This window comes from Perca flavescens, chromosome 2 (assembly GCF_004354835.1).
Source record: "Perca flavescens isolate YP-PL-M2 chromosome 2, PFLA_1.0, whole genome shotgun sequence".
In the NCBI taxonomy this organism is placed as follows: Eukaryota; Metazoa; Chordata; class Actinopteri; order Perciformes; family Percidae; genus Perca; species Perca flavescens.
The window spans coordinates 14,697,399-14,723,997 of NC_041332.1; the positions used below are offsets into that span (position 1 = coordinate 14,697,399).

General features: G+C 41.1%; 1 protein-coding gene across 1 annotated transcript; it reads left to right on the plus strand.

The window, feature by feature from the left end:
- The first annotated feature begins 7 nt into the window (after positions 1 to 7).
- On the plus strand, positions 8 to 26,299 carry gnav1 (guanine nucleotide binding protein (G protein) alpha v1). The gene is made up of 9 exons (XM_028598653.1): positions 8 to 601; positions 985 to 1,076; positions 8,298 to 8,390; positions 9,149 to 9,309; positions 11,229 to 11,357; positions 18,045 to 18,174; positions 18,329 to 18,400; positions 20,476 to 20,563; positions 25,728 to 26,299. The coding sequence occupies exons 1-9, from the start codon at positions 472 to 474 to the stop codon at positions 25,916 to 25,918; spliced, it is 1,086 nt and encodes a 361-aa protein (XP_028454454.1). The 5' UTR covers positions 8 to 471; the 3' UTR covers positions 25,919 to 26,299.
- Positions 26,300 to 26,599: the final 300 nt, after the last annotated feature.

Sequence of the window (26,599 nt, forward strand, 5' to 3'; positions counted from 1 at the left end):
TATCCCATGTGCAGTAGGCTGCAGTGGGAGGAGGCACTTTTTTTTTTTTTTGGGGATATCTGGGGCTTTGCCAAGGCGGCAGGGCAGATTTTGAACCGCAGTGGCGCACAGTGACATAACACTTTGGTGTTTTCAAGACTGAGGACAGTCGCAAAAACGTTACCAACCAATGAAACCTGCCTCTGACAAGGAAGCAAAAACACTTGGAGCGATGCGTGAAATGTGATTTGTCCGGACGGTTTGAGCCACAACTTCTGCGAGTTTGAAGGATGTTTTGGAGATGGCCTGAACTTTTTCTTTCTTTCTTTCTTTTCTCTAGAGTTAACAGTAAAAACATATAGTTTACGGAGTAGCAGGAGAGCTCGGAGCATGCAGCGCGTAGAAACCAACTCGGGTTGATTCCCCAATCTGGACTCCCTGTTTTTGTCTTTCCTCTCAGGCCCGGGTCGGGCGAGGAGATGAGTGCTCAGGATGGGACTGTGCCTCGGTACCGAAGTTACAGAGGAGGAGAAGAAGGCGAGGATACACAGTGCCAAGATAGACAGAGACCTGTACGAGTACGCCAAGCGGGAGATGAATGTGGTTAAAATACTCCTACTAGGTGAGACTGATGACTGAACATCCTGATAAGAACTCACCTGATATAGATATCTGTGCCCATGTACCAGACAGTATAATGAAGTGCTGAAAAACTTGCAAATGTACCTGGATCCCTAACTGGATGTTTTTTCATTAGATGACATGACAAAACAACGCATTTTGCTTTGTATAGCCACGAAAGTCCCCAAGCTGGAAGAGTTTACCATCAATGTTGGTTACACTCACAAAGATCCACTGTTTACTTTAAAGCATTGCAAATTCAATGATAAAATCTGACGATAGATAGATAGATAGATAGATAGATAGAATACAGTTTGTTATGATTTACCTCCTACTACTCTACATTTCAGACTCAGTTTAACCACGTTTAACAACCTCCTCCAGGTGCAGCAGAGAGCGGTAAAAGCACTTTGGTCAAACAGATGAAGATCATCCACAGTAATGGATTCACCAAGCAAGAGCTCACCAGCTTCAAGGTTGGAAACACACACACACACACACACACACACACAACACACTTGAAGAGACTGGTTCACCCTGCCTAATGTTTTTATCAGATAACAGCCTATTAGCATACAGAGGGCTTGGCATAAAGTTTCCAGTAAAGGAGAGTTGGATAACAATCACATGTGTCTTGTAGCTTCTAAGGAAGTAGTACAAAACAGATAAATAACTTAACCTGATCAATATGTCATTTGTTTTCTGTTATCACAGCTTAGTTAAATACCTGACTCTAACACAAGATGTCAGGGGGTCAGTTTATGCTGCAGCCACGGCGATGCATTATAGAGAGTGAAAATAAAGCTAAAGATGGGGAGGCAGCGATGGAGATAAAATGGAAAACAAGGCGACACTTAGTTTCTGTGGGGGACTGAGATTTCTCATGATACAGAGGGTCAGATCCAAGTTGGTATGCAGTGGTTTGGCTCGCATCTGCTCTTCCTTCTGTGTATGTGTGTGTGAGCAACTGGAAGCCAAATTCCTCCGTTGTACTAGGGGTTGGGATGTGGTGGGGAGAATGGAAACGGTTCAACACACACACACACACGCACACACAAACACCAGCTTCACCCCATCAGCTTGTTTTTATTGAAGGCTTATCTTCTTCCACATCCCCCTCCTTTAACCTCTTACCACATTTTGCTCTCCTATTTTCCCCTCCCTTTCCCCTCTATTCTGTATATTTTACTTTTTTCTCTCCCTGCCTGCTCCTTTCTGTCATGTATACATGATGAGTACGTGATGACAGAAAAAGCCTTTCTCTCTGTCTACATTGTGCTTCAGATATCTCTTCTATAGTAACACCCCTGGCACTGTCTGGAATAGACTGACAGGGCAAATTCATAGATGATCATGGTGCATTTTGAACCAACCTAAACACAATAAACAGTTTGAACCAACCTAAACACAATTCACACTCCTGTTAATTAGTGAAACCGAGTATAAAACTGAAATACCAAAGTGACTGAATGACTTTATTTCATTATGTACAAAAGGTGTGTGTGTGTGTGTGTGTGTGTGTGTGTGTGTGTGTGTGTGTGTGTGTGTGTGTGTGTGTGTGTGTGTGTGTGTGTGTGTGTGTGTGTGTGTGTGTGTGTGTGTGTGTGTGTGTGTGTGTGTGTGTGTGTGTGAGAAACTTTGGCAGTTGGCCATTGGTCAGGATAATGCACTCTCACACACATGCTCATATGAAGGTCCCAGTTGTTTGTACAGGCAGCTGGGATGTTTGAATGCATTCCTAGATATTAAAGACGCCTCCAGCTCCCTCTTCTCTGCACTCCTCTCTCCTTCTGCTGCCTCTCATGTCTCATAACAGTCACCTTGTCTGCAGTTCACACTTGTCAACACAAGCGTCATGCTTTCTTTTATTGGACTGTGCCGGAGAAAGAAAGATAACCCCTGAGCAGGTCCTTTTTATGCTTCTATCAGTCAGAGGAGGGCTGGATATTAAACCTCAACACTTTTTTTTTGCTACAGAATGAAATGTGTTGGAATTAAATGTCTGGTCTAATCCATAATCACGTTAGCTATTTTATTTAGGCAAAGTTGTTGTACAACCGCTTGTCTTCAGAAAACCTTTTAACATTTGAAAACTTTGGCTTATTTTGTTGAGTTAAATAGAAGGGTTCTATAGAAAAACATGTTATTGTAAAATTGTTTTGGTATCGGTACCAAAACTCAGGTACTATGTTGCCACTACTGTAGTATCAAAAAAGAAACTAAGAGTCTACAGCCCCCCCCCCTCGAATATAGAGTCCGTTTCAGCAAATATGACAGAAAGTTAGATTTATAAGTCTTACCTACTGCACCTGTAACAAAATAATTGTGTATTTGCCACGTGATTTGGATCGGCTCCAAATTTGTTTGGGTTCTTCCGGGCCCCATGCTCAACCCTTCCGCCAAGTTTCATTAAAATTGGGCCAGTAGTTTTCCCCATAATCCTGCTGACATACAAAAAAACAATAAACAAACCAACAAACGCGCTTAAAACAATTGAAGCGCAATAGATTTCAGAACCTCCTTATGTTGCATTTACACTACTATATAGTCGGTACACCAATATATTTTACATGTGCAAGCATGCACACACGTATCAAAGCGTGTGTGTTGACAGTAGTCAAATCTCTTTTGTTTCCCATGCTGTCAGTTGGGTTTTCCTTTGTTCTCAGGTGACGCCCTTATTTTGGAAAAATGACACTAACCCACAAACCTGCCCTGCCCTTCCCTGACCATCCCAACCTCCCACAACAAACACAGAAACGCCCGTCCCTGCACACTCACATATGAGCTCATTGTTCGTTATCAGGCCTGTGTGCATGTTGTTCCACACGTGCGTCTGAGTGTCCACCACTGCAGTAGTAAACATCTGGACTGAACTGAACAGGTTATCCCTCTTCCATGCTATCCATTCTCTCATATTTTCCCTGAAGGCACAGCAAGAAAACCCTATCTCTTAATTTCTCTGTCTGGCCTTTTTGTGGCCCTGCCAGCCAGGTTTGTATTGCATTAGGACCATGACAGGCCACCGTTTTTTGAGAGAAAAAAGGGGAGGAAAGGTAGGAAGGGGGCTCCTCTTTGTCTCATCCCTCATTTATTTGCAGCCTGAGGCCATGGTGTTGTTTTTACTGTGGATAGGCTGAGATTTTCCCTTCATTCTCTTTCAATCACACAACTCTATGTCAACAAAAGTGTGTGTGTGTGTGTGTGTGTGGGTGTGGGTGTGGGTGTGTGGCAATGGATAACATTTCTGTACTGAAGTTGTATTTTTCAGCCTGGGATCTTGTTGTTGATTCAGGTGTTTGTATGAAGGATAAGGTTCTTGAGAAATGCGATGAATCTGGGAGTTTTCTCACCTGGAACGGCTGTGAGGTTCTTGGTTTGTGAAATCAATAAAGCTTCAAACCTACACACACACACACACACACACACACACACACACACACACACACACACACACACACACACACATTCTTAGTACATTGTTAGCAGAACAGTCTGTGGTTAATGATTAAATATCAGGCCGCCGCCAGTTCAGCTGCATTCTTTGTTTTTGTGTGTGCGTATTTGTATTGTACCAATTGTTGCGCCGACACAAGACAACTGCTATTGCGTACGGGGAGTCGATCCAAACACCAAGCTGGACAAGAACAATAGTTCAGTGTATCTTAATGGATTTGGAGATTACACGGTTGTTTGTTTATTCATATATTTGTATTTCTTTGTCATGCCAAAAACTTGGCCCATCCCGTGGGTTGATTACAAGACACCACTATTTTACGTGCATCTTTCGGTCTTGTATATACAAAGCATGTTGAAAAGGAAAAAAAGAAAAGAAGCGCAAACATAAAAACAAAATAAAACCAGTATACCATATGAGCTGTTCGCATAAACTTGTAACGTCTTCACTGACACACTTTAAATGCTTTAAACTGTGGTGGTGGTGGTAGGATTATTAATAACCAGCAGGAAACAAAGGTTAGAAAGGTGTGAGAGATTTCTGTCTGTTGGACTTCCTTGTAACCTGATGAACACATACACATACACACACACACACACACCCCGGTGGAAACGCAGGGTTGGTGTCTTTTTACCCTATACTTTTCTAGAGAGGTGACGTATAGCTCATGGTGGATTCAGATTACCATACAACAACACACCTGTGGCCCCGGGGGTGTGTGTGTGTGTGTGTGTGTGTGTGTGTGTGTGTGTGTGTGTGTGTGTGTGTGTGTGTGTGTGTGTGTGTGTGTGTGTGTGTGTGTGTGTGTGTGTGTGTGTGTGTGTGTGTGTGTGTGTGTGTGTGTGTGTGTGTGTGTGTGTGTGTGTGTGTGTGTGTGTGTGTGTGTGTGTGTGTGGGGGGCAGTGTTTGACCGTTAGGGGTAATGTAGCCGGCAGAATATAGAGAAACCGCTACAAAGACTCGTTCTACACACACAAAGTATCTGATGTAGAAGGGGGTTTAGCCCTGCCCCCCCCTCCTCTCTTTGTGCCTCCCACCTTTACTGTCAACACAAAACTAAAGTAAGCCTTGAGTCAAGAGAGGGAGGAAATGGGAAACAATTGATATGGAGGACAAAGGTGGAGGGAGGGAAGGTTAGAAGAATGAACCAACTGAAGGGAGAGACGAGGTTACAACTGGACACGAGAGGGGCAGTAATTAAATTCCATAAATCTTGCTTAAATCCTGGGGGTGGATGGATTATCAACATCTGTATATAGTAGAAAACAATTTAATATATCCAATAAATGCTGCCTCTGTGGTGCTTGCAAAGCTCCAATTTTGCTGAGTTTGTAAAAAGAAAAAGTTGATTCAACTCAAGGGTAAATGTTGGGGTTGTGTGGGCCTGCTATATGTTCATTAACACTTGGTGTGCATTATATTTGGGCTTTAAAGGTGCCCTGTGGAGTTTTCTTGTAAACAAAGGAAGGTTGTGTTTACATTCAGTGTTTTCACCAAAATGAATTGTGTGCATCCTTGAGATCTTATACAGTATGTTGAGTGTATTTCCTTTCTTATAAAACATTTGAAAAGCAGATAAGTTTTAAAAATATGTTCAATCCTGTATTGTTTACATCCATGTTGCATTGCTATGTTTGTTGGCACGTTGCTGCAACTGTCGATCGCAGAATATGAATTGTGCCGCCCACAATTCGTGCATGGGCATCCTCATGAATGATACAAACAAAACAGGGACCCACTCATAAGTTTAAAAACTCCACAGGGTAACTTTCAGATAACTGTTTTTGGGCTGGAATTTGTTGGTAGTTCAGTTCGCCCTTTTTAAAGCAGTCTCAAGTGGCGGTCAGCGCAGATGACTCTGTACTGTGAACCCCCTCAAGAATGGACACTAAGATTCGGGGCCTTTTGAGGCACCCAATGTCAGAAGTGCAAGAACAACATCCACATTAAGGGTTGCTATACTTTTTTTATTTTATTTTTTAGGCCTTTATTTCAACAGGACAGATGAAGACATGAAAGGGGAGAGAGAGGGGGAATGACATGCAGCAAAGGGCCATAGGTCGGAGTCGAACCCGCAGCGTTGAGGGGTAAACCTCTATTTATGTGCGCCTGCTCTACCAACTGAGCTAACCCGGCCATCGGTTGCTATACTTTTTGAATGAGGCAATAACTCTCGTGCTTTTACTTGGGCCAGCAACAGACTGGATGCGTCGCATGAGCGTGTCAGCTGCGTGGCGTGTCCGTTTTTTATTTTGGCTCCCATGTTAACAAGTTTACACACTGCCTGCATGACACGCATGCCGAAAACGCGTGCCTGCTAGAAATAGAACCGACGCCTATTTTTCACGTGACAGGCAAGCGTGTTGGAAGCGTTAAATAGAATAGGAAAAGATGTTTATATGTCATTTTGACACAAATGCATATTAATAAATGACATGTTGATGTTTGACACTCTCTAGGTTTTGACATAAATGCAGATATAAATGTAATACAAAATTTTGCACCTGTCAATACGGAACAAAATATTTTCTGTAGCCTATTTTGCCGTCAATACTGCTGACGTTGTCTTGGCTGTAATGAAATCAGTATATATTTATGTTTAACATAAACAAAGTATACGACTGCTTGAGTGCAGCAAATCAATGGGAAACACATGTGTAAAGACAAGGCTAGCATCAGCAGCGCCGCGTCAGACACGTTTCTGGTGTGTAAAGGCAGAAAAATCCACAAACGCCACGCTCACGCGATGCATCCAGTCTGTTGCCGGCCTTATGCTTCCTGATTAGATCTCCTCTCAGTATAAGCTGGCCGTTATTGACGTCATCCTTTACTCTCAGGTTAGTTTTACTGTCCTGTAGTTTTCTAGTACTGTAGTTATTAGGGGGGACACAGATGTGACGGCACGTACCTCTATTCTTATATTTCCACTGATCTTCAACCTGAGCAGAGGTCTATCAGAAGGGATAATTGTTTAGTCCTGAGTCCATGAGTGTGACAAAGTTTTTACTAATGACATTATTATCATTATTGTTATAACCAGAGCAGAGACCACTTCATAAACACTTTTGGTTGCCAGAGTTTTTTTCAGATGAGTTTATGATTTGTTGGGGCACTGATGAACTTCTTAAACCTTAAGACTGCCATCACCCCTGTATCACTAACTGTCTTATTTTTAGTGACGTTTGTGGTCATGAAACATAGAAACTGCACCATTAAAAAAAACAGTATTTATTGTTTGTGAGACTATAAGAATGTGCTATTATGATGTAACAAATTGTTAATCTGAAATTGCATGTGAGCAGATGACAGTGATGATGAGGCAGAGGGAGACAAATGCACAAAGCTGCTTATTTCTGACACAGATCGATGCCGCGCTGTCAGCCAAGGTTCTCCTGAAAGAGACTAATTTGTCCCTAATGCCGCGGTGTCCGCAGCCCTCAGCCCGGCTCTCCTCGTAAGATGAATCTCAGAGTTATCTCATCTCGCACATTTCACTTGCAGAGCAACACATCTCCGTCTGGACACTGAAACACACACACACACACAGACACACAGACACAGAAGAGTGACCAGACCGTGATAGAATCGTGATGGAATGTGAAGCTTATCTTTAGCTTGCAGGAGAATGACGGAGAGTAACACACACACACACACACACACACACACACACACACACACACACACACACACACACACACCACACACACTTCCCAACTCTCTGCAAGAGTCAGTCTGCTCAGTCACTGAAGTCTCAAGGTTTCCATGCACTAAAACAGAGTTATGAGTTTCACTCTCCTATGCTCTCAATAGGACTTGATAGCTTATCCATGGGGTGTGATAGACAGACACGCGCACACACACACACACACACACACACACACACACTCTGCCCCACATAGTATTTATGTATATGTACAATTTGAGGTGCACCGAAAAGGAGTGCAAGTAATTACAACTGTGTTGGTGGTTCAAGGCCAGCCATCTTAAATGTGATTTATTAAAAACAATTTGAGGGTCATTGAGGTAAAACCTCAATGTGTCATTTTTACACTTCAGTTTTTGTACGGATTGAACAAACGAGAGGTTAATTAGTGAGCTTTAGAAGTGCCGGGAGGCTGGTTATGTTATCTTTGGACGGAGCCAGGCAAGCTGTTTCCCCCTGTTCAGTCCAGAATTTTTGCTTTTTTTCCCGTTGCCATGGCTATTCATAAACTTAACTTATGAATTTAATCTTTGGTAGCCTGCAGTGCTGGATAACCTCCTGACCTCCATGAAGTTTGTCCTCCACGGCATGGGTGTCCTCCGGATCAACCTGGCTAACAACAGGAACAAGGTAGTCTGTCTGCATGTCTCTGTGTCTCTCTTCATGTCTGGCATGTTGTACCTTTTGTGTTTTTCATTTCTATTAGACTTTTTCTCAAAACCTGTCTGTCTCTCCGCTGTCTTTCTATTTATCATCGTGCTCCTCTTCAGTTCAAATGAACTTGTATGCTGCTGGTGTTTCTGCACTGCACCCAGATCTCCTCTAGAGAGCAGCATCTCAGCACTGCAGCCACAGATGCTGCATGCGGACACACACACACACACACACTCGCACACACTATGTTTGCATGAGAGTGAGCAGAAAGTTTGACTTGGTGGGTGGTTTGATTGCAATGTTCAATTTGATTTGAACTTAACTGTCAAAGTTATCGGCGCTCTATCCTCCCACTCAGCACGTCTTGCCGGGAGATGATGACCAAAGTATTTCCCCTATTAAATGCCGTGTGTGTGTGTGTGTGTGTGTGTGTGTGTGTGTGTGTGTGTGTGTGTGTGTGTGTGTGTGTGTGTGTGTGTGTGTGTGTGTGTGTGTGTGTGTGTGTGTGTGTGTGTGTGTGTGTGTGTGTGTGTGTGTGTGTGTGTGTGTGTGTGTGTGTGTGTGTGTGTGATCACGCGTTTGTGTGCATATCTGTTAATTTGTGCATCTGTATTGATTAACAAACTTTAAACTTTCTTGTCATTGAGACTCCCATCCTTTTTTCCATCTGGCCTTCACTCCTCCCTGACCAGCAGTCCATCCATCCATATATCTGTCTCCGTCTCTTCTTGCAGGTCCACGCTCATACTGTCCTGTCATGTGGACGGTGTTTTGACGAAGAACAGGTGCTGTTTCCTTTCCTTGGCCACGCCCTGTCCTGTCTGTTGGCCGACCAGGGGGTGAGGGTGGCGGCAGCCCGAGGATACGAGTACGAGCTCAATGACTCAGCGCTGTAGTGAGTACTCCGCCAGCACACAGTCATGTTGTGGTGAGGAGATGCAGGGGTCTAATTAACTAGACTTAGCAGCCGGTGCTCGGCCGTGTGCTCGCTGTCACTAAAGATCAGAGTCTCAGGAGTGGAAAGACAAGAGGGAGGGAGACAAACCTTGGAGGTAATTACATGTACCTCCAAGGCTATTATATACATCTATATAACATGTTTAAAATACACACATGAGTTTGTTTTGGTTTTGTGCGAGCAAAGCACACAATGACACAAAGAAATGCTCATACATAGACGTATAAATAATATGATTACAGAGAATGTTTAAAAATGTTTAATATTTAAGAAAAAGACAAATGCGTGCGGACACAATATGAGAAAATAAGAGTGTAGAAGCAGGAGATGGCGTGTGTAACGCAGAAGTAAGACAGGGCCCACCAGGAGGCCGTCTGTTCTCATCCTCTACCCCAGTGAGAAGCCTCGGCTCCGGGGTTATCTACACCGACAGCCTCCCTTGTTCCCACTGAGAGCCACCGTACATCACCGTCACCCTCCGTGCTTTCCTCAGGCACACACACACACACACACACACACACACACACACACACACACACACACACACACACACACAGGTTAATACTTCTGTACTTGTGAGGACCTGTATTGACATAATGTTTTTTCCAGACCCTTGAATTAGCTTAAAGGAAATTTCAGTCTTGTACAACTTTTCATGTAGGAAGGCCATCATTATTATCAGTAATAATCATAAGACTGTATTGCACAAACCCTCACATTGTTTAAACTTTTATCTAAGTTTGGAAAATAAAAGATTTTTTATTTTTTTTTTTACTTACTTTACTTGTGTAGTTGTACCCAGACTTCCTGTGCAATGAGAGATTATTACAGACATTTCAGGTGTGCTCACCTTGTTTACAACCTTTTTTACAACCTCTCAATTGTCTGACCACTTGTGTTTCTTGGTCCATCCAGCTCTTGTGTTCTGATATTGTCGTCTTCCACGATCTCACTTACTTTAAGTAGAACTTTATCTTAACTAAATAGAAATAATAGGCAAAGTTAGAAAAATAAGATTTTCCTTTGGACTAAACCTGACTCTGACCTTAAAGCTAGACTTCTTGGAGATGACTAAAACAATTGTGAACACTACATTCACATATCAAACCATTGCTTATTGATTCCTTCAGCAGTTATGGAGCAACATGATCATTCATGTGGCTTTGGAGTCATCTCTCTGGCCACCTGTCATATCTACACTTGCTTTCTGTTTTTGGTCTCTACCAACTCCTGAGGGAAATATCTAAAAAACTAGCCCTTTCTCTAAAACGCAGAATGGTCCTCACAAAGACAGAAGTACAAAACACTTGCACTGTGCAGCATCCGGTAGGCAGTGTGTTTTTTACTTTAAGCAGCAGGATGTGTGTTCCAAGAAACTAATTCAGGATGACTAGTTGAGAATGTCACAGTCAGTTCAGGTGTAGGTGGAGACGTCAGTGTGTGTGTGTTTGTGTGTGTGTGTGTATAAAGATCACATTTCATGGAGCGCGCACACACATGATACAGTTGATTACACTAGCTGTGTTAATAGCTAAGCTGTGTTTGAAAGCTTAGCCTCAGTGTGTTATTATGGTAAATCGTGTGAATATTCATCATGATGAGCCGCTGCGGCCCCTGGGGCTCCTTATCACTGCACACTATACCCGCCACCTGGCAGCTGATGGCCCCAACACACACACACATACACACACAATGTCAAGTCTACACACCTGCAACTGATACCTGATTTTATTCTCTTTTGATCTCAAGTTTGTCCGCAGGTTATAAAATTTTCCTTCTTCTCTCTCATTCCCCCCCCCTGATTTCTCTTCTGTTTTTCACTTTTCTTTCTCTGCCTCCTCTTCCTCATTTGGTAGTTTTTTTGAGAACCTGACCCGCATCACGTCTCCAGATTACGTGCCCACAGAGACAGACGTTCTGCGAGTACGACTGAGGACGACCGGCGTCATAGAGACCCAGTTCAAAGTCAACCATCTTATTTTCAGGTAGACGCCTTTCACTCTTTATTAAGTAAAATCCTGCAGACTGAGGCTGATTATAACCACCTACTCAGTCAGAGCTGCAGGTCTGCACTTGACTTCTCCAGAAGTGGCTGTCGTACCAACTCACTTCACTTCTTTAGCTTCTTTGACACTCTTATCTCTGTCTACAGCAATGTGATAGGCCTGAGATGTGAGATGGGCGGCTTCATTCGATACGTCAATAGCACACCTATCATTTGGCTTTACACTCATCTACTGACTGCGTACACACGCATTCAAAAGCATCAGTGGCTCGGTCTTATCAGTGGAGAAGCAGAGGGCAGGTATCTGAGCCCCTGAGGCTGATGTCAGATGACCATATTCATCTCTGATCAGTGAGCCGTTGTCACATAATACCAACTTCTTTATCATCCTCCAATGGCTAAACTCATTTCCTGAAGCGGCTGATGGTCATGACAGGGCAATAGATATTAGTGAACTTGAGTTATGTGCAGCCTGACTGATACAGACGAGGATCAAAGAAAAATCAGCTGATGTTGTACTAGGCTCATTTTTGTCAGTTTTTTAAAATAATGTTTTTGTTATTGTTTGTAAACAATGGAAGTTGTGAGAGTTAGAAGAGCTGAGGAAGGAACTTCCGGTTTGGGGATGTAGGTGTGAGACACAGAGCAGGGGGGCTCCCGATTTAACTATTGGAATAGATGGACTGGAATGTGTGAATCTATTAGAAGTATCTTCCATATAAGGATTAGTTTGAAGGTAACGTTGTGCCACAGGAATAGATAGCTAGGGGGAGCAAAAAAAACATGTTTGTTGCCAAATGTCTGTAAGAAATAGCTATTCTTTTTTGCAAGTAAAAAGATTTATAAGCTGAGGAAGTTTTTGTATTGTTTCTAGGTGAAGGACATACTGTGCAAAATGTTAACAAAATTACATCTAAATCAGGCAATAATAAACAAAAGAAAGGCTCTGTCCCAGCGTTCACTCCCAACTTAAGTGGATTTTAGAATAAAATGTTTTTAAATTTTTTATTGTACACATCACTGGTTAGTGGCAGAGTTTGACATGTGCGTTTAGAAATATGAGATGTATTTTAAAAACGGTTCAGTTCATTGGAATTAAAAAGCTCTTATAAAGATATTAAAATCTGTAAAATTACTAACTGAAGTACAAGTAGATTTTTAGGAAATTGGGTACACCAAACATTAACTTTAAAGAAGTGGCTGTAGGGTTATATAGTGAACTAATTCTGTTAATTAAATCCCTGACAGAATTGGAGCTGAACAGTACCTAGACACAGTGGAGCTTTGGCCTAAAATGCTAGCGTCAGCAGCTAACATTCTCACAATGATTGATGTTAACATGCTGTTGTTTAGCAGGTATAATGTTTACCGTGTTCACATCATAGTTTAACGTATTAGCATGCTAACATTTGCTAATTAGCACTAAACACTAATTACAACTGAGTCTGATAGGATTGCTGTTAGTTCTGCAGATATTTAGTCTGAAACCTGGACTGTACTGGACAAATTGACACTGAAAAGTTGTGGTTTGTGGAAGTGGAAATCAAGAGGTTGGTATAAAAAGTGTTGGGGCATAGCGGCAGCATGAAGGATTGTGGGTGATTTTCCACAGTTTGGTTTTATTGGAAGAGTAATGAGCCATGGAGGGTTAACAAAGAAATATTCAGCACTACACACATTTTAGTGTGTGTGTGTGTGTGTGTGTCTATCAATTAAAGAAAATCAGATTACCTTTTTCTTCTTTTTTAGTTATGTCTACCTAAGGAGCACCTCCTCTTTCATTGTACCACAATAACAACTTGTCTTTCTTCAGTGCTTCATATTAAATCATATATGGAATTTCAATAATAAAACACATTACCTCAGCTTTTCATAAGATCTCTGTTTAGCATATAAACATTGTAGAGTGAGTCGGGACATTTGTGTCACATCTAAATGGTGTGTGTGTGTGTGTGTGTGTGTGTGTGTGTGTGTGTGTGTGTGTGTGTGTGTGTGTGTGTGTGTGTGTGTGTGTGTGTGTGTGTGTGTGTGTGTGTGTGTGTGTGTGTGTGTGTGTGTGTGTGTGTGTGTGTGTGTGTGTGTGTGTGTGTGTGTGTGTGTGTGTGTGTTTAATGGCATGAACACATTTAAATGGATTTGACAGTTGAAGTTTTTCAACAGCGAAGAAGCGCTTTGATGATAACGGTATCCATTATCCTGTGCAGATAAATGTTGCCATTTCCTCGCAGTCTTACGGTTTACTGTTCACCGTTAAGACACCTTTTTCATTTGTTTGTGTGTTTGTTTTTTTGTGAAACATTGTGATGGTGACGGTGTTAGAGCTGAGAGGGGAGAGTAGAGTCCCAGGTGGTGCTGCAGGATGGAGCCCAGCCTCCCTGCCCTCACATGTCCTCTTCTCTTATCTTCCTGAATTCTTAAGGAGATAAATAATTGGGTTGAGAGAGAGAGAGAGCGAGAGAGAGAGAGAGAAAGTCTGAGAGTTCAAGCCCTTTGGGTTTGATGAAGAGCTTAGCATAAGTCGATGTAATTATTTCAAACTTGGCCACAAAAAAGATATTAAAGGGATTTGGATAAGTATATGGTTTGTGTTTGTCAGAAAGGGCGAGCATGGGGTTTTCCATTCAGACATAGACATGTATGTATTTTTACAAACTAATAAATTATTTCCTTAATTATACATAGAGACACTGGGTTTTTGGAATTCATTCAGCAGAGGTTTAGGAACACAGCAGCGACTTCAGAGGTTAAATTTAAATGGAGATTTCTGCTCCAGCTTGGTCTCATTTTGTAAATACTAAGGCTGCACGTAGCTAACACAATGTGAAACTGCCGTCCTCCATTCCACGGCTGTCTACCTCTTGTTGGTTTACACTCAAGGTTTCTGAGCCAGCATCTGCACCCTGCATTCCTATTTTAATATCTTTAAGAATTGTTTTATGTTGAACTTTACCGTTTGAAACTATTCTCGCTCTATCAGTATATTGCTGTAGGATGTGTTTTCTGTGCTTAATCTCCAATTTCAAGTCACAAATTAAAGTATGTTAAAAATGCAGGCCTTAGGCTTTGAGGGGTCTATCATGCATTGCATGTATCCCATTCTATCCCCAGGTTGATTCTAGCCAGGACCTTTTTTGAATCTTTTTGTCAATGTGCATCAGGTCAACTGAATGACAAATTTGAGTTTTAGCATTGTTTTGGGATTTGGGAGGGAGTTGTTCATCTAACTATTATTTTTGAACTGGAAAAAAATTTATTGATTTTAAAACTGGGTGTTCTTGTCCTAAATGCCTTTTGAAAATGTTTATTTATTTTATGTGTTAAAAAACAAATATTTGCTGATATATCATTATATTTTCAAACTCTTTAGTATTCATTGCTAGTGGCCTAAATAATAGTTTGAAATTCTTCACTATATCTGAAAGCATAAAAATCAACTTGGTCTTATATTGCGTTTGATCAGTCGTGTGTCTTATTTGCTTCGTCAGTGAGGAATCTGCCATGTAGAAGTAAACCCAGAATTAAATATTAAAACAACAATGTACAAGGCTTTCTCACTGTATAACATCAAACTTAAGTTCCTTCTGTGGAATACATTGCTGAATAATGAATGTGACCAAATGTTCATGATTTGCATAATTCACATTAAATACCGTCTACAGGCAAACGTAATGATCCCACACAGTACAATAATGTGATATCAGTTGTCATCCTATACGTGTATTTCGCAAAATGTCTAACTATTCTCATAGGATAGCTTAGATGTAACACAGGAAGTTGTGCGCTACATGTTTTGGAACCACTAACACGACTCTCCCGCTATCCTGCTCTATCTCTACTTCTTTTCATCTGTGCTTTGTGCATTATGTGTATGTTCACTGCGTGGGACGGTGAAGTAGACAAACTGTATAATCAGTGAATGAGTTGGTCTGACTAATTTACCGATAATTCAGGGTTTGAGATTTATTTTTCTGCGTTTACAGAAGTGCATTGGTTCCTTTTTTTTTTTTTTTTTTTTTTTTTTTTTTTAAGAATTCATATGATCAAAACTGAAATAAAATAATATTTTTTGGGGGGTAACAAGGAGTTGCAACACCTGAGAACATGCATTTGAATTGCAGTTTTCATCTTTCCAACAGAGGATGACTAATGGTCGTCTCGTTATTCAAACACTTAATCAACAGTGACATGGATGACATCAAGCCATCATCTTTCGTGTGTGTGTGTGTGTGTGACAAATTTACACCCAGACACAGCCGAGTTTGCATACAGACACCCTGTTTGACCTTTGACCCATCAGTGTAATAACGATCTGGGTCTTTTCCTGCACCATTAATATCAACTGCTCTGATAATTATAATTACAATTACAACACTGCAGATGAGGGTGAACATTATGGGGCAAGAAGGGCAGGTATGGGAAAGGATGATGTCAACTGAAGAGGGGTGTGATGTTAAAAAAAAAAGAAGAAGAAAAGTGTTCCTTTACACAGATGAGGTCAAAGTCTGGAACATGTTTGCTCTCGATCTTGCCATGCGTTATGTTGGGAGGCTTTGCTTTTGGTTTGGGGACGTTGGGATGATGTTTCCAACTCCAGTGGTAAAGTCTGGACAAAGGGTTACACCACATTGTTTTGCCTCCTCCAAGGTGCCGTGAAATGAGGGATACACTGTATAGGGCTGAGTGAATGTCAGTTTTCTTAACGTTTTTGGTATGACTGTCTATGCGTGCTGTAAAATGATCTTCTCTGATATCAGATTTGTGTTGTAATAAACGTATATATTGCATAAGTACAGCCTTACAGAGCCGCTTGCATTGCTGTAGACTCTCAAAACTGCCTACTGATTACTTCTGACGTCGGTAGTATGCTTGGCCAGGCTTAACTGGTTTTGGAAAGTAGAAGTAATTAACAGTTATTAACTGTTTTTACTCAGTTGCTCAGTTTTCAGTTGCAAAATGGCTGTCCTTTCTGGCTCCTTTGAAGGCAGGTTGTTGGGAGCAGAAGTTGATTGAATATGATATGACATGAGAGGATTGTAGTCCGTGTGTATCTCTGAGTGTACTTTCAAAGCAGGGAACAGACTTAGTACTTGTCGTTGAGTGTGTGTGTTATTATAAGGGTGACGTTGTGCACGTGCTTGCGGGTAGGTTTGTCTAATGTAGCATTGGCTTCACTGATATGTCCTGTCTGTGCCTTCAATTTCCATGGAAAATTTCTATCGGAAATCTTATCTCACCTTGGTGCCTCTGTGTTTCCACATGTTCATTTCCCCTCTCAATAAAGAGCTGCATTAGCGTGAAGGATGCTCAAATGGAAGGTGGGAGATGGCACATCTGGCTTTAAAAATGGGTGAAGTGGGATGAACAGATCTGTGTCTCTCTGTTTTTCTGCTCTTATTCCTGTTGACATTGACCTTTACGCTCTTTGTGTTGCTGTGTTGTGATTGTCTCGGGGAAAATGTTGTGATTGTCTTGGTAAAAATTGAAAAAGGAAGGAGGAGTGTGTGTGTCTGCATGAGTGTAAATGGCATATTTTAGGAATATCTGACCTTATCCAAAACCAATACAATCTGTCATTGATTAGAGTTACCCCTCAGTACGACAGTAGGCTGTACCATCAGTATGGAAGGTCATGAACGCACAGAAAACACAGCCTTACACTTTTCTACTGGAAATTGAATCCTGATAAAGGACATGTCAGTCACAATGAGATTTCATGTCACATACAGTACTTGCGCGCACACACACACATACATACATACATACACATACATACATACATATATATATATATATATATATATATATATATAGTTTGAATACAGTGCAGCCTTCACTGTCTGATGATAGATAGATAGATAGATAGATAGATAGATAGATAGATAGATAGATTAACTTTCTCCCCCTTAGTAGTAAAAAAAAAAATGCACAGGGACGATGTCTTTTATAATTTTACCTATACATCCATGTGTAATAATAATGTAATGTTCTTGCCTCCAAAATAAGACCGAAAAGAAAATCTCTCTGCTGTTTTGTTACCTGAGCAGCAAAGGGAGGTCAGAAATTGTCATATTGAAAGCGTATGGGCAAAATGCCTTCTCTTTGGTGTGAGAGTCACTACTGTGTGCGTGTGTGCGTGCGTGATTGGAGTGTGTCACCCTGTTAAATCAATAGCACCTGGGCCCAGAATCACAGTGTGGATATATTTTATCCCTTTACACATGCACAGCTTTTCGTTGTTACTTGCCTTTTGATTTTCTTCTCTTCTGCGTGTGTGTCTTTTGTCATGTCCCTATTAGCAGGGATTCCAACAATAAGCCTAGTTTTAAAGCCGACATTTGGACTTGTCATAGCAGAAATAGCACAGGTGTAATTAATGATATTATATATTCAAGTGTCCCAGTAAGTCATACCAGTGAGCCACGTACAATACAAGGCCCTGAATGTGACATACCTAAATAGGATGCAGCAAGCATTATTGTTATTAATTACACTTTTTTTTTTTTTTTTGATGAGCCAGAACGGGTTAACCTGCATGTTTTCTATTTCGTTAATTTTTATCTCCCTTTCTCTGCACTTCCCCTTCTTTAGCTCAATTTCTCACTCGTCCACAGTTCGTCTTTTTGCGGACATTTGTCAAACCTTGTTCTCTCCATCTCCCTGTGTACAGGATGTACGATGTTGGAGGCCAGAGAACAGAGCGGAGGAAGTGGATTGGTTGTTTCGAGGACGTCAGGGCGGTGCTGTTCGTGGTGTCGCTCAGCGGTTACGACATGACCCTGGTGGAAGACCCCTCCGTGGTTCGCACTTTACTCAGTCACTCCCTCACAAATGACCACTTGTTAGATCTCAGCCAATCAGATTACGTTTTGTCCTCATAGACCAAGTTTTAAAAAGGACTAAGTGTCTGCTCCTCTGCAGCTATCTGATGGTGTTATTGTCTTCTCTCTGCAGAATCGTCTTCAGGAGAGCCTGAAACTCTTCTCCTGCATCTGCAACAACGTTTTCTTCCGCAGCACATCCATGGTGAGAAATTCATCAGTCTCCTCCTCACTTCCTTCACCTCAGGAGGAAAGATGCAGTAAAACAAATGTAATCTAAAATTATTTTTAAGACTAAAGACAAAAAAAAGAACAAAGCCTCCTGGTAATTTGCAAGAAGTAATACTGTAAAAGATGATTTATTAATTGATCTGTGTTAGCTTTGCTGAGTTTCTCCCCAACTATTGACTGTGTTGGCCCCTCAAACCTAACTCTCATGTTGAAAGCCACTGCTCTGGGTGGTCACAAAATAATTTTGGGGGGTTACAGCATAATCCATGGCATAGAACAACAATGTTAAATACTTATTGAATCTGTCTATTTCATCTTCTAATCAATTCTGGAAAAGAGAGACTAGTAGAAACTACAAGTGGAAAACTTCTGCTGTGGTTAAATTATCCACCACTCATCCTGAGACGTGGACTGGCAAGCTATAGCTATATTTAAATGTCACAAAACAAAAAAGGGTCCAGCTGACGAGGGTGGGAACCCTAGTTCAGTTTGACAGTTTATCTTGATGGATGAGTGGAGGAGAAAACAAGCAAACTCTTTTGTTGCTCCCCATTTATTCTCTATGACACCATGAGACAAGAATAACACTAATGTGTTTTGATTAATGCTGTTTCCACACACACACACACACACACACAGGGCGCAGCCCCTGTCCTTTGTCTCTGAGTCCTCTGTCACTCGTAATTTAACAGCGAGTTATAATTAGGGTGAGCTTTCGCAATGCAACATTTTCCCCTCTGTGTTTTTCCATTCTCGTTTCCAGTAAATGATCACATCAAAGCCAGCGCGTAACGGGCTTGTTCAATTTATTCCACTTAACTCGCATTTAAAGTCCACTAAAAAACACAAGTCACTGAATGTTGGAGCGTGTGTCACCTGCTGTTGACTCTGCAGTGGTTTCTGCAACTTCTCCAGAAGCCCGTCATCTCAAACACTATTTTTTTTTAACACTTATGACAAGCCTTTATAAAAACTCCAATCTCTACCCAAACAAAGGCACATTTCAGTTTCGATATAATTGAGATTGTGAGGATGAGTAATTTATGCTTGGTGTTTCGTCACAGACACAGAAATATCTTAACAAGAAAGTTGTTACACCAAAGTATCTATTTAAGTAAAATGTTTTTTTTTAAAACCATAAAGATTTTTTATTTAGGGCTTCATCAGAGTTAAATGGGCAATTAAATGTCTGTGACTTGTTTATGTGCAGGGTTGTGTGTGGGCTTGCATGTTAACGTGGCTAACAGGCTCATTAAACAAAAGTGTTTAATGATACCTTTTTAACGTAGGAGGAACATTTCTAACCTCCACCTCAATTAACTCTTCACTGTGGCTGGTCAGTGATAATTACACACCCAGGTGTAGCTCTCTGTGTGTGTGTGTGTGTGTGTGTGTGTGTGTGTGTGTGTGTGTGTGTGTGTGTGTGTGTGTGTGTGTGTGTGTGTGTGTGTGTGTGTGTGTGTGTGTGTGTGTGTGTGTGTGTGTGTGTGTGTGTGTGTGTGTGTGTGTGTGTGTGTGTGTGTGTGTGTGTGTGTGTGTGTGTGTGTGTGTGTGTGTGTGTGTGTGTGTGTGTGTGTGATCAAACGGGCCAGAAACAACAAAACTTGGTCATAGTTTTAATTGGTTGACTACAAAGCCGAAAGGACTTGTGAAATGTGGTGGCGGCCGACAAGTTGACTTTAGAGAAAGACAGAGATGTATCAAAATAGTTGTTGAGCGCCTGCACTGGAGACTACATAAGTGATCGATTGCACAAAGATGAGTGATAGTGGGAGGTCATTGATTAGCCATCATCACCCATGCTTTTATCAACACAGCTATTGATTTTCACATTTTAGGTAAATATGTGTAAAGTGACAATGAATGTGTCTATAAAAACTGATTTGTTTCATTATTCAGTTAGTTATTGCAGCGCTGAAGAAGTCACCAAATCGAATTAACATTTTCTCAATATCCTCCAGATTGATTTTCCTTTTCCACTGGGATGAAACCTTTGACTTATGATGAGTGCTCTCAGCTTGATGTTTTTTTGTGTGTTTTGTATTGCAGATTTTATTCATGAACAAGATAGACCTTTTTCAAGACAAGATTTTACACTCTGGGCGACATCTGCGGCTATACCTGCCACAGTTTAAAGGTAGGACTTATGTTAGTTTCATTTATTGCGTCCTTCACGTACGAGTGCCCACATGGATGTATAAGACATAAAAAATGCAGCTGCAGTGGTGAAACAATTGTCAGACATGAACGCAACTTCTTACATATAAACTTTATTAGGTACGCGCGCAAAATCTAATGCAATCAAATACAGCAAAAAAGCCATAAATTGTACCTTTACAAAGATAATAATGTTTAGTTTCTCAGTTATCTACATTTAGTTGAATTAAAACTTTTCTGAAAATCCAGAACTCATCAGAAAAGGAAGTTGTACTAAAACGTGTAGGCCTTAAAACAATAAAACATTAAATCTCACCTTTCTTGTTGCACGAAACAGACATTTGTCCTTACACATAACAAACAATATGTCCAAGCATCATGAATATTACACTGTTTTGAAAAAGAAAAAATATCAATTGTACACAAAGATTTCACCTCACTAATCCAGAGATGTCCATTCACAATTCAAAGATGTGACTGTTTATAACATCTCTGAATGCTATTAAGCTAAAATAAATAACCAGTTATTGAATTAAAAAAAACTTACAATTTCAGTCATAAAAATGTGTCAACAGTTTAGGGGCTTATAAACACAAAGACTGATAATAATCCCACACACACACACACACTGATTTTCATCCGCTCAGCGTTTCCCTCCCCATGTCTCAGTGGGCTCAAGAGGAGCTGTGTCCTCTCTGCTCTCATCTAAATGTCAATATAAATGCAAAAACTCTAGTCATTGGAGTCAGCCAGCAGAGCAAGCGTCTATTCACACTACAGTAGTCTCCCATCTCCACAGCGCTGCTGACTAAGGTCTGGCTACACCACAGATACATTCAAGGATAGGATGAAAAAAAAAACGCTCTGGGTTGTTGCTCTGGCATTTCTTTTATTTATTTATTTAAAGATTATTTTTTGGGGGCTTTTTTCCCTTTATTTCAGAGTGACAGTGGATAGACAGGAAAGGTGGGAGAGAGATGGGGGATGACACGCAGCAAAGATCCGCAGTCGGATTCGAACCCGGGCCGCTGCAAAGGACTCCGCCTACATGGTAGAGCTTAAATCGGGCCCAAAAAATTGGGAAGCTGGAGAGGCATAACTTTATCCCCACCGAATTAGGCTAATAAAGTAATGATTAAAAAAAACACAAATGCTTGATCAAGGGCCCGGCCCGAGGATAGCAGCGGAAAATATTGGCCGGGTCGGGTCAAGTTCCGGCTCAGGCAGAAAATCCAAACTCTACTACATGGGGTGCACGCTCTTACTGGGTGAGCTGGAGGTCGCCCCTTTGCATTTCTTTTAACAAATCACAATCGTCTTTGGCAGCGTTAAGCTCCGGACGCAGTGACGGTGGATCTGCAAAATGGCCTCGGGAAGGAACTTGTTTTGGTGAAACATTTGCACCGGGCAAAAGAAAATGTCACATAAAATATGAAATTAACTGTTCACACAATACGGTAATGTGAGCTATTTAAATTAGCTGGCTATACATGGTTAAACATAATTTGCTCTTACCAGTGTATCGCCAATCGTTCCCAAAACGTTCCAGTTAGAGAGTAAATGCTATAAACATTATTTGTAAATCTTAACAGTCCTACCCAGAAAGGACCAAGCAGGCCTGCCTTGTTGCACAATCCAAATTTTTGTCAAAACTTGGCATCTCCGGCATGTAACGTTAGCATGATAGCTTGGAGGTGGTTCTTGTTGTAAAGTGGCAAATCTTGTCCTGTAGACCTATTCTGTTGTTCTGTTGATCCAGGCTACTTTCACACTGACCGCAGATATGATGACTAGTCTAATGCAGTGGCTCCCGACCTTTTTCATTTGATGTTCCCTCACAGCCCTGTTAGATGAGCTTATGTACAACTTCACCAAAACCAACCCGTCATGTTCCAAATGTGTTAAACTAGATGTTATATAATACCATTAATGATAAAATGGTCTATATTTTTACAAAAAAATCTTTAATACAAGACGATCCTAAAATTAAAGATGTTCCAGTTTGGTTTTCTTTTTTCAGTATTTTCGCTCAGGTTTGCATTCCTATTACTATCACTATCACTTGGAGTGGCAGGAGCTGGATGTCTGAGCCCTTTCCGTTACTTTTAGCTTTTCTATTTGTACTTCTCTGCTTGCTTAGTAACTGTGGAGGAAAGTGGCAAAATACATTTACATTTAAGTACTGTTTGTAGTTTTGGCCTCTTGTCGCGTTACGGATGTCTGAGTTGTTAGCAGTTCCTGCAAGTAGCAAAGGAATTCTCACATCTCCGCATTGGCAAGAAATACTCCATCTCTTCATTTATTAATCGCAACAGTACACATGTAGTGTACCTTCTAAAGTGTCCCTGTGGACTGGCTTATCTAGGCCAAACAAAATGTCAACTCAAACTAAGGATATGTGAACATAAGACAGCTATTCGTACCCAGAACCCTTAACATATGCTATGGCTAGGCCTTACAAGCAGGCCAATCAGGCAATGCAGGCTCCCCTGCATCACTGAGGTTCTGGGGAATCGAGAAAATCACACCCCCATCCAGGGGTGGTTTGGATACATACACTCGGCACTATAGAACCTCTAGGTCTAAATGAAGAATTTAATTTAACTTGCTTTCTCTAATGTCAAAGTATGTTAAAGTATAGTATTTAAGATGAATATACTTTTATTCCCATTGTATTGTGATCATTTTATGCTTGTTACCTATCAACATTGTTTTTAATCACTTTTGACCGGTTTGTGGGCATTTCCCCTTTAATGACTGATTAATGAGTGTAACACCTTGGTTGAGATGGATGTATCTTCAGGCAGTCAATGTCCCTTTTACGCACAATCACACCTGTTGATGTTTCTTATTAAGGGCTTCATTGCCCATTCTCTCCAAGGACTCTGATGACAACATGGCATCATTCATTCTCATTCTCATTTCTTTATTCACAATACCACTTGAGACATTACAATAATACAGCTGGGGGGGTACAAGATTAATTGGGTAGAGTGAATGGGTCCCCCAAAGAAGCTAGAAAAGCTTATAGGTGTGGGCCCATGATTCAATAAAAAGTAGTGGTACAAACTATAGAATACACAATTACCACAAATAATGATGACTAGATGCACGCGAGAGGCGCACCAGTACATACATAACATTACATACACATACAATCATACATATACATCCCAGTAGTCCATGAAAAAAATTAGATGTAGGTTAATAAGAAATATTTTTTTAGTTGTCTTTTAAAGTTGGAGATAAAGGGCAACACCTTGAGGCCATCATCAATCCCGTTCCAGATCTGCAGCCCCCTACAGACAACACTCATACTGGCGCGCACATGGCGGCGACATTTTCCTGATATAAATGGTTTGATTCTCGTTTGGTAGGTATGCTGGGGGCTGGAGATAGGAACAAGACTAGCCTACTCAATCTAGAGTTCAGCCTGTTGACAATTTGGAACATAAGGCAGGCATTATGGTATTCATTTAGCTCAGTCAGTCTTAGTAACTCAAAACGGTGGAATAGAGGTTTGGTGGGGGAATTTATCTCTGACCAGGACAGAGCCCGTATGACTTTCTTTTGCAAAGATATACGTTTTTTAAGATGGCTGGCGAAAGTGTTACACCATATCACATTGCAAAAAGTTAAGGTGCGGTTCAAAGAGAGTTTTATACAATGTGAGAAGGGCAGACAGAGGAAGAAAATGTCTGATCTTATAAAACAAGCCAACATACTTGGACAATTTATTTACAAGATAGTCAATATGACATCATCATGACTTTGCATAAACATACACGCCACTTTCCTAAAGCCAAATGGCGTGTTATCTGTATGTATTTTGAGCTATCCACGTGTATGTCTACACTGTATACAGCGGATGTAAACATACACACCACGTGGCATTGCCACGTTGCGTGTTATCGCAAACGTGCCATACTATCGTGAACATGCCGTACTATCACAAGAACGTCACATGCGTGTAAAATAAAATAAAAGGTTGGGTTTAGGAAAAGAAGATTGGGAAAGGCTTTAGTAACACAAGAAAAAACGGCTGAAAAACGCCACACGCGGGACGCGATCCCAACTCTCCTGGGTGAAAGTCCTGTGTTTTAGCCATCTGTGGACTTACGTCCCTTCATACTACTCGCTACGGCGAAAATTCACACGTTATGTAGGTCAATGGTGGCCGAACGGCGTTGATAAACACGCTAAAAAGCGATTATGCGTCTTGATAACACGCCAAAATGGCATATGAATTGGCGTGTCATACATATGCCACTTTATGAGATCAGCCTGCTGATGAAGATGTAACCCTACATCGAAACGTTAGTCACTGTTATGCACCTTTTAAAAAAAATAAAACTATAAAGTAAGAAGACATTTGTGTTGCACCGGCAATTTTTTGTTACTTGTTAGCAGTTCCACTTCTCTAAATGTTTCACATAGTTTCATTTAAGTAACCACAAACTATCCAATATTTTACCAAAAAAACAAAGACTACAGAAATAGTCTAAAAAATAAAAATCATCTCGCGATCCCTTCGATTTATCCTGTGACCCGTAGGAACCACTGGAATAAACTACTGTATCTGAAGTAGATAAACGCTCCACCTCGACCAGCTACAGCAGTAAAATGGAACTTACACGTTGATGCATTATACACAATCTAATAATGTATTAGTCACAAGGGACATTTTACTGCAGAACAAGACATTTTACTTTGATACTTTAATTTCACTGATAATACTTGTGTACTTTTACTTAAGTAAATTATTTGAATACTTCTTCCACCACTGCTTAGTAACTAGTTTTCATGTGTTCGGGTGTGACAACCAACTCAGGTTGGTGTGACGCATGTGCCTGTGCCTGTCGTAGCTGGTAGGTTATGGGTTATTGTGACAATAAATGTACTACAGCTCAGCCTCACAAGAATGTATAATCCTATTTGTGTGTTTATTACCCTCCTAAACACAAATATGTAAAAAATGTAATTTTGTCAGACATTTTTTAATTTTATCTTTAGTACCTCTGGTTGGGATTCACAGGTCTAATACACATCTTAGAATCACACTTATTCAGGTTTCTGTGAAAAGGCCAGATGCCAGATGTTTCACTATAAAGTCTGGTCCCCCCCCCTCCTCATCTCTCCTCCAGGTGCAGACTGCGATGTGGATTCGTCTGCCCGCTTCATCGCCGCCACCTTCGTCTCGCTCAACGCTACTCCCAGCAAACTCATCTACCACCACTTCACCACTGCGACAGACACCTCCAACATCCAGGTCGTCTTCCAGGTGGTTATGGACACGATAATCAAAGAGAACCTGGAGGCTGTGTCGCTCCTGTAACCCAGTGCCGGCGCAGGTCCGAGACATTACTGGACAGCCGGTACAGTCGCCCTTCAGGTGTCTCATTTATAAAGACGTGAAGACTGTCTGCTCCAAAAACGTATTGTCTGATTCATATCTGAAGGTGCAGCCTGGAAGCTCTGACGCTCTTTGCCACTGGTGCATTTCATCCCCTGATGCTCGATTTCATGTAGCTTAGAAAAACTCTTTCAAATGACGTTGAAGAAGAAGGGACACCTGGCTGATCCTTTGTTTAGGGGTCGAGCCCTAAAATGTTGATTTTTGAAACCTTGTGTTGCGAGTAATGGGCATTTATATTTTTGTACTATATACAAAATGTACTATACTATAAAATCAAAGTTTGTGTGTGTGTGTGTGTGTGTGTGTGTGTGTGTGTGTGTGTGTGTGTGTGTGTGTGTGTCTGTGTGTGTGAGAGAGAGAGAGAGAGTGTGTTTTGTGTCTGTTTGAGAATGTGAGGGGGTGAGGATTTACTGTTTGTCCATTACTTCCTCTGCGCACGGTTCACTCATGCATACCATTGTATTTTCCGCTCATCCATCACTGTGTCCGAGCACATCCTGTGCGTCACACCCTCCTAATGAGGCGGTGATCACTGTAAAAGCACCCCAGTTTGTATTTACTCGTCCTGAGCAGAAATCACCAACACTCCCGTTGTTTATC

Coding starts and splice junctions, on each gene's coding strand:
- gnav1 (XM_028598653.1), top strand. CDS start 472: ATGGGACTGTGCCTCGGTACCGAAGTTACAGAGGAGGAGAAGAAGGCG. Junction 11,358..18,044: donor GTCAACCATCTTATTTTCAG/GTAGACGCCTTT, acceptor CCCTGTGTACAG/GATGTACGATGTTGGAGGCC. Junction 18,175..18,328: donor TGGTGGAAGACCCCTCCGTG/GTTCGCACTTTA, acceptor TTCTCTCTGCAG/AATCGTCTTCAGGAGAGCCT.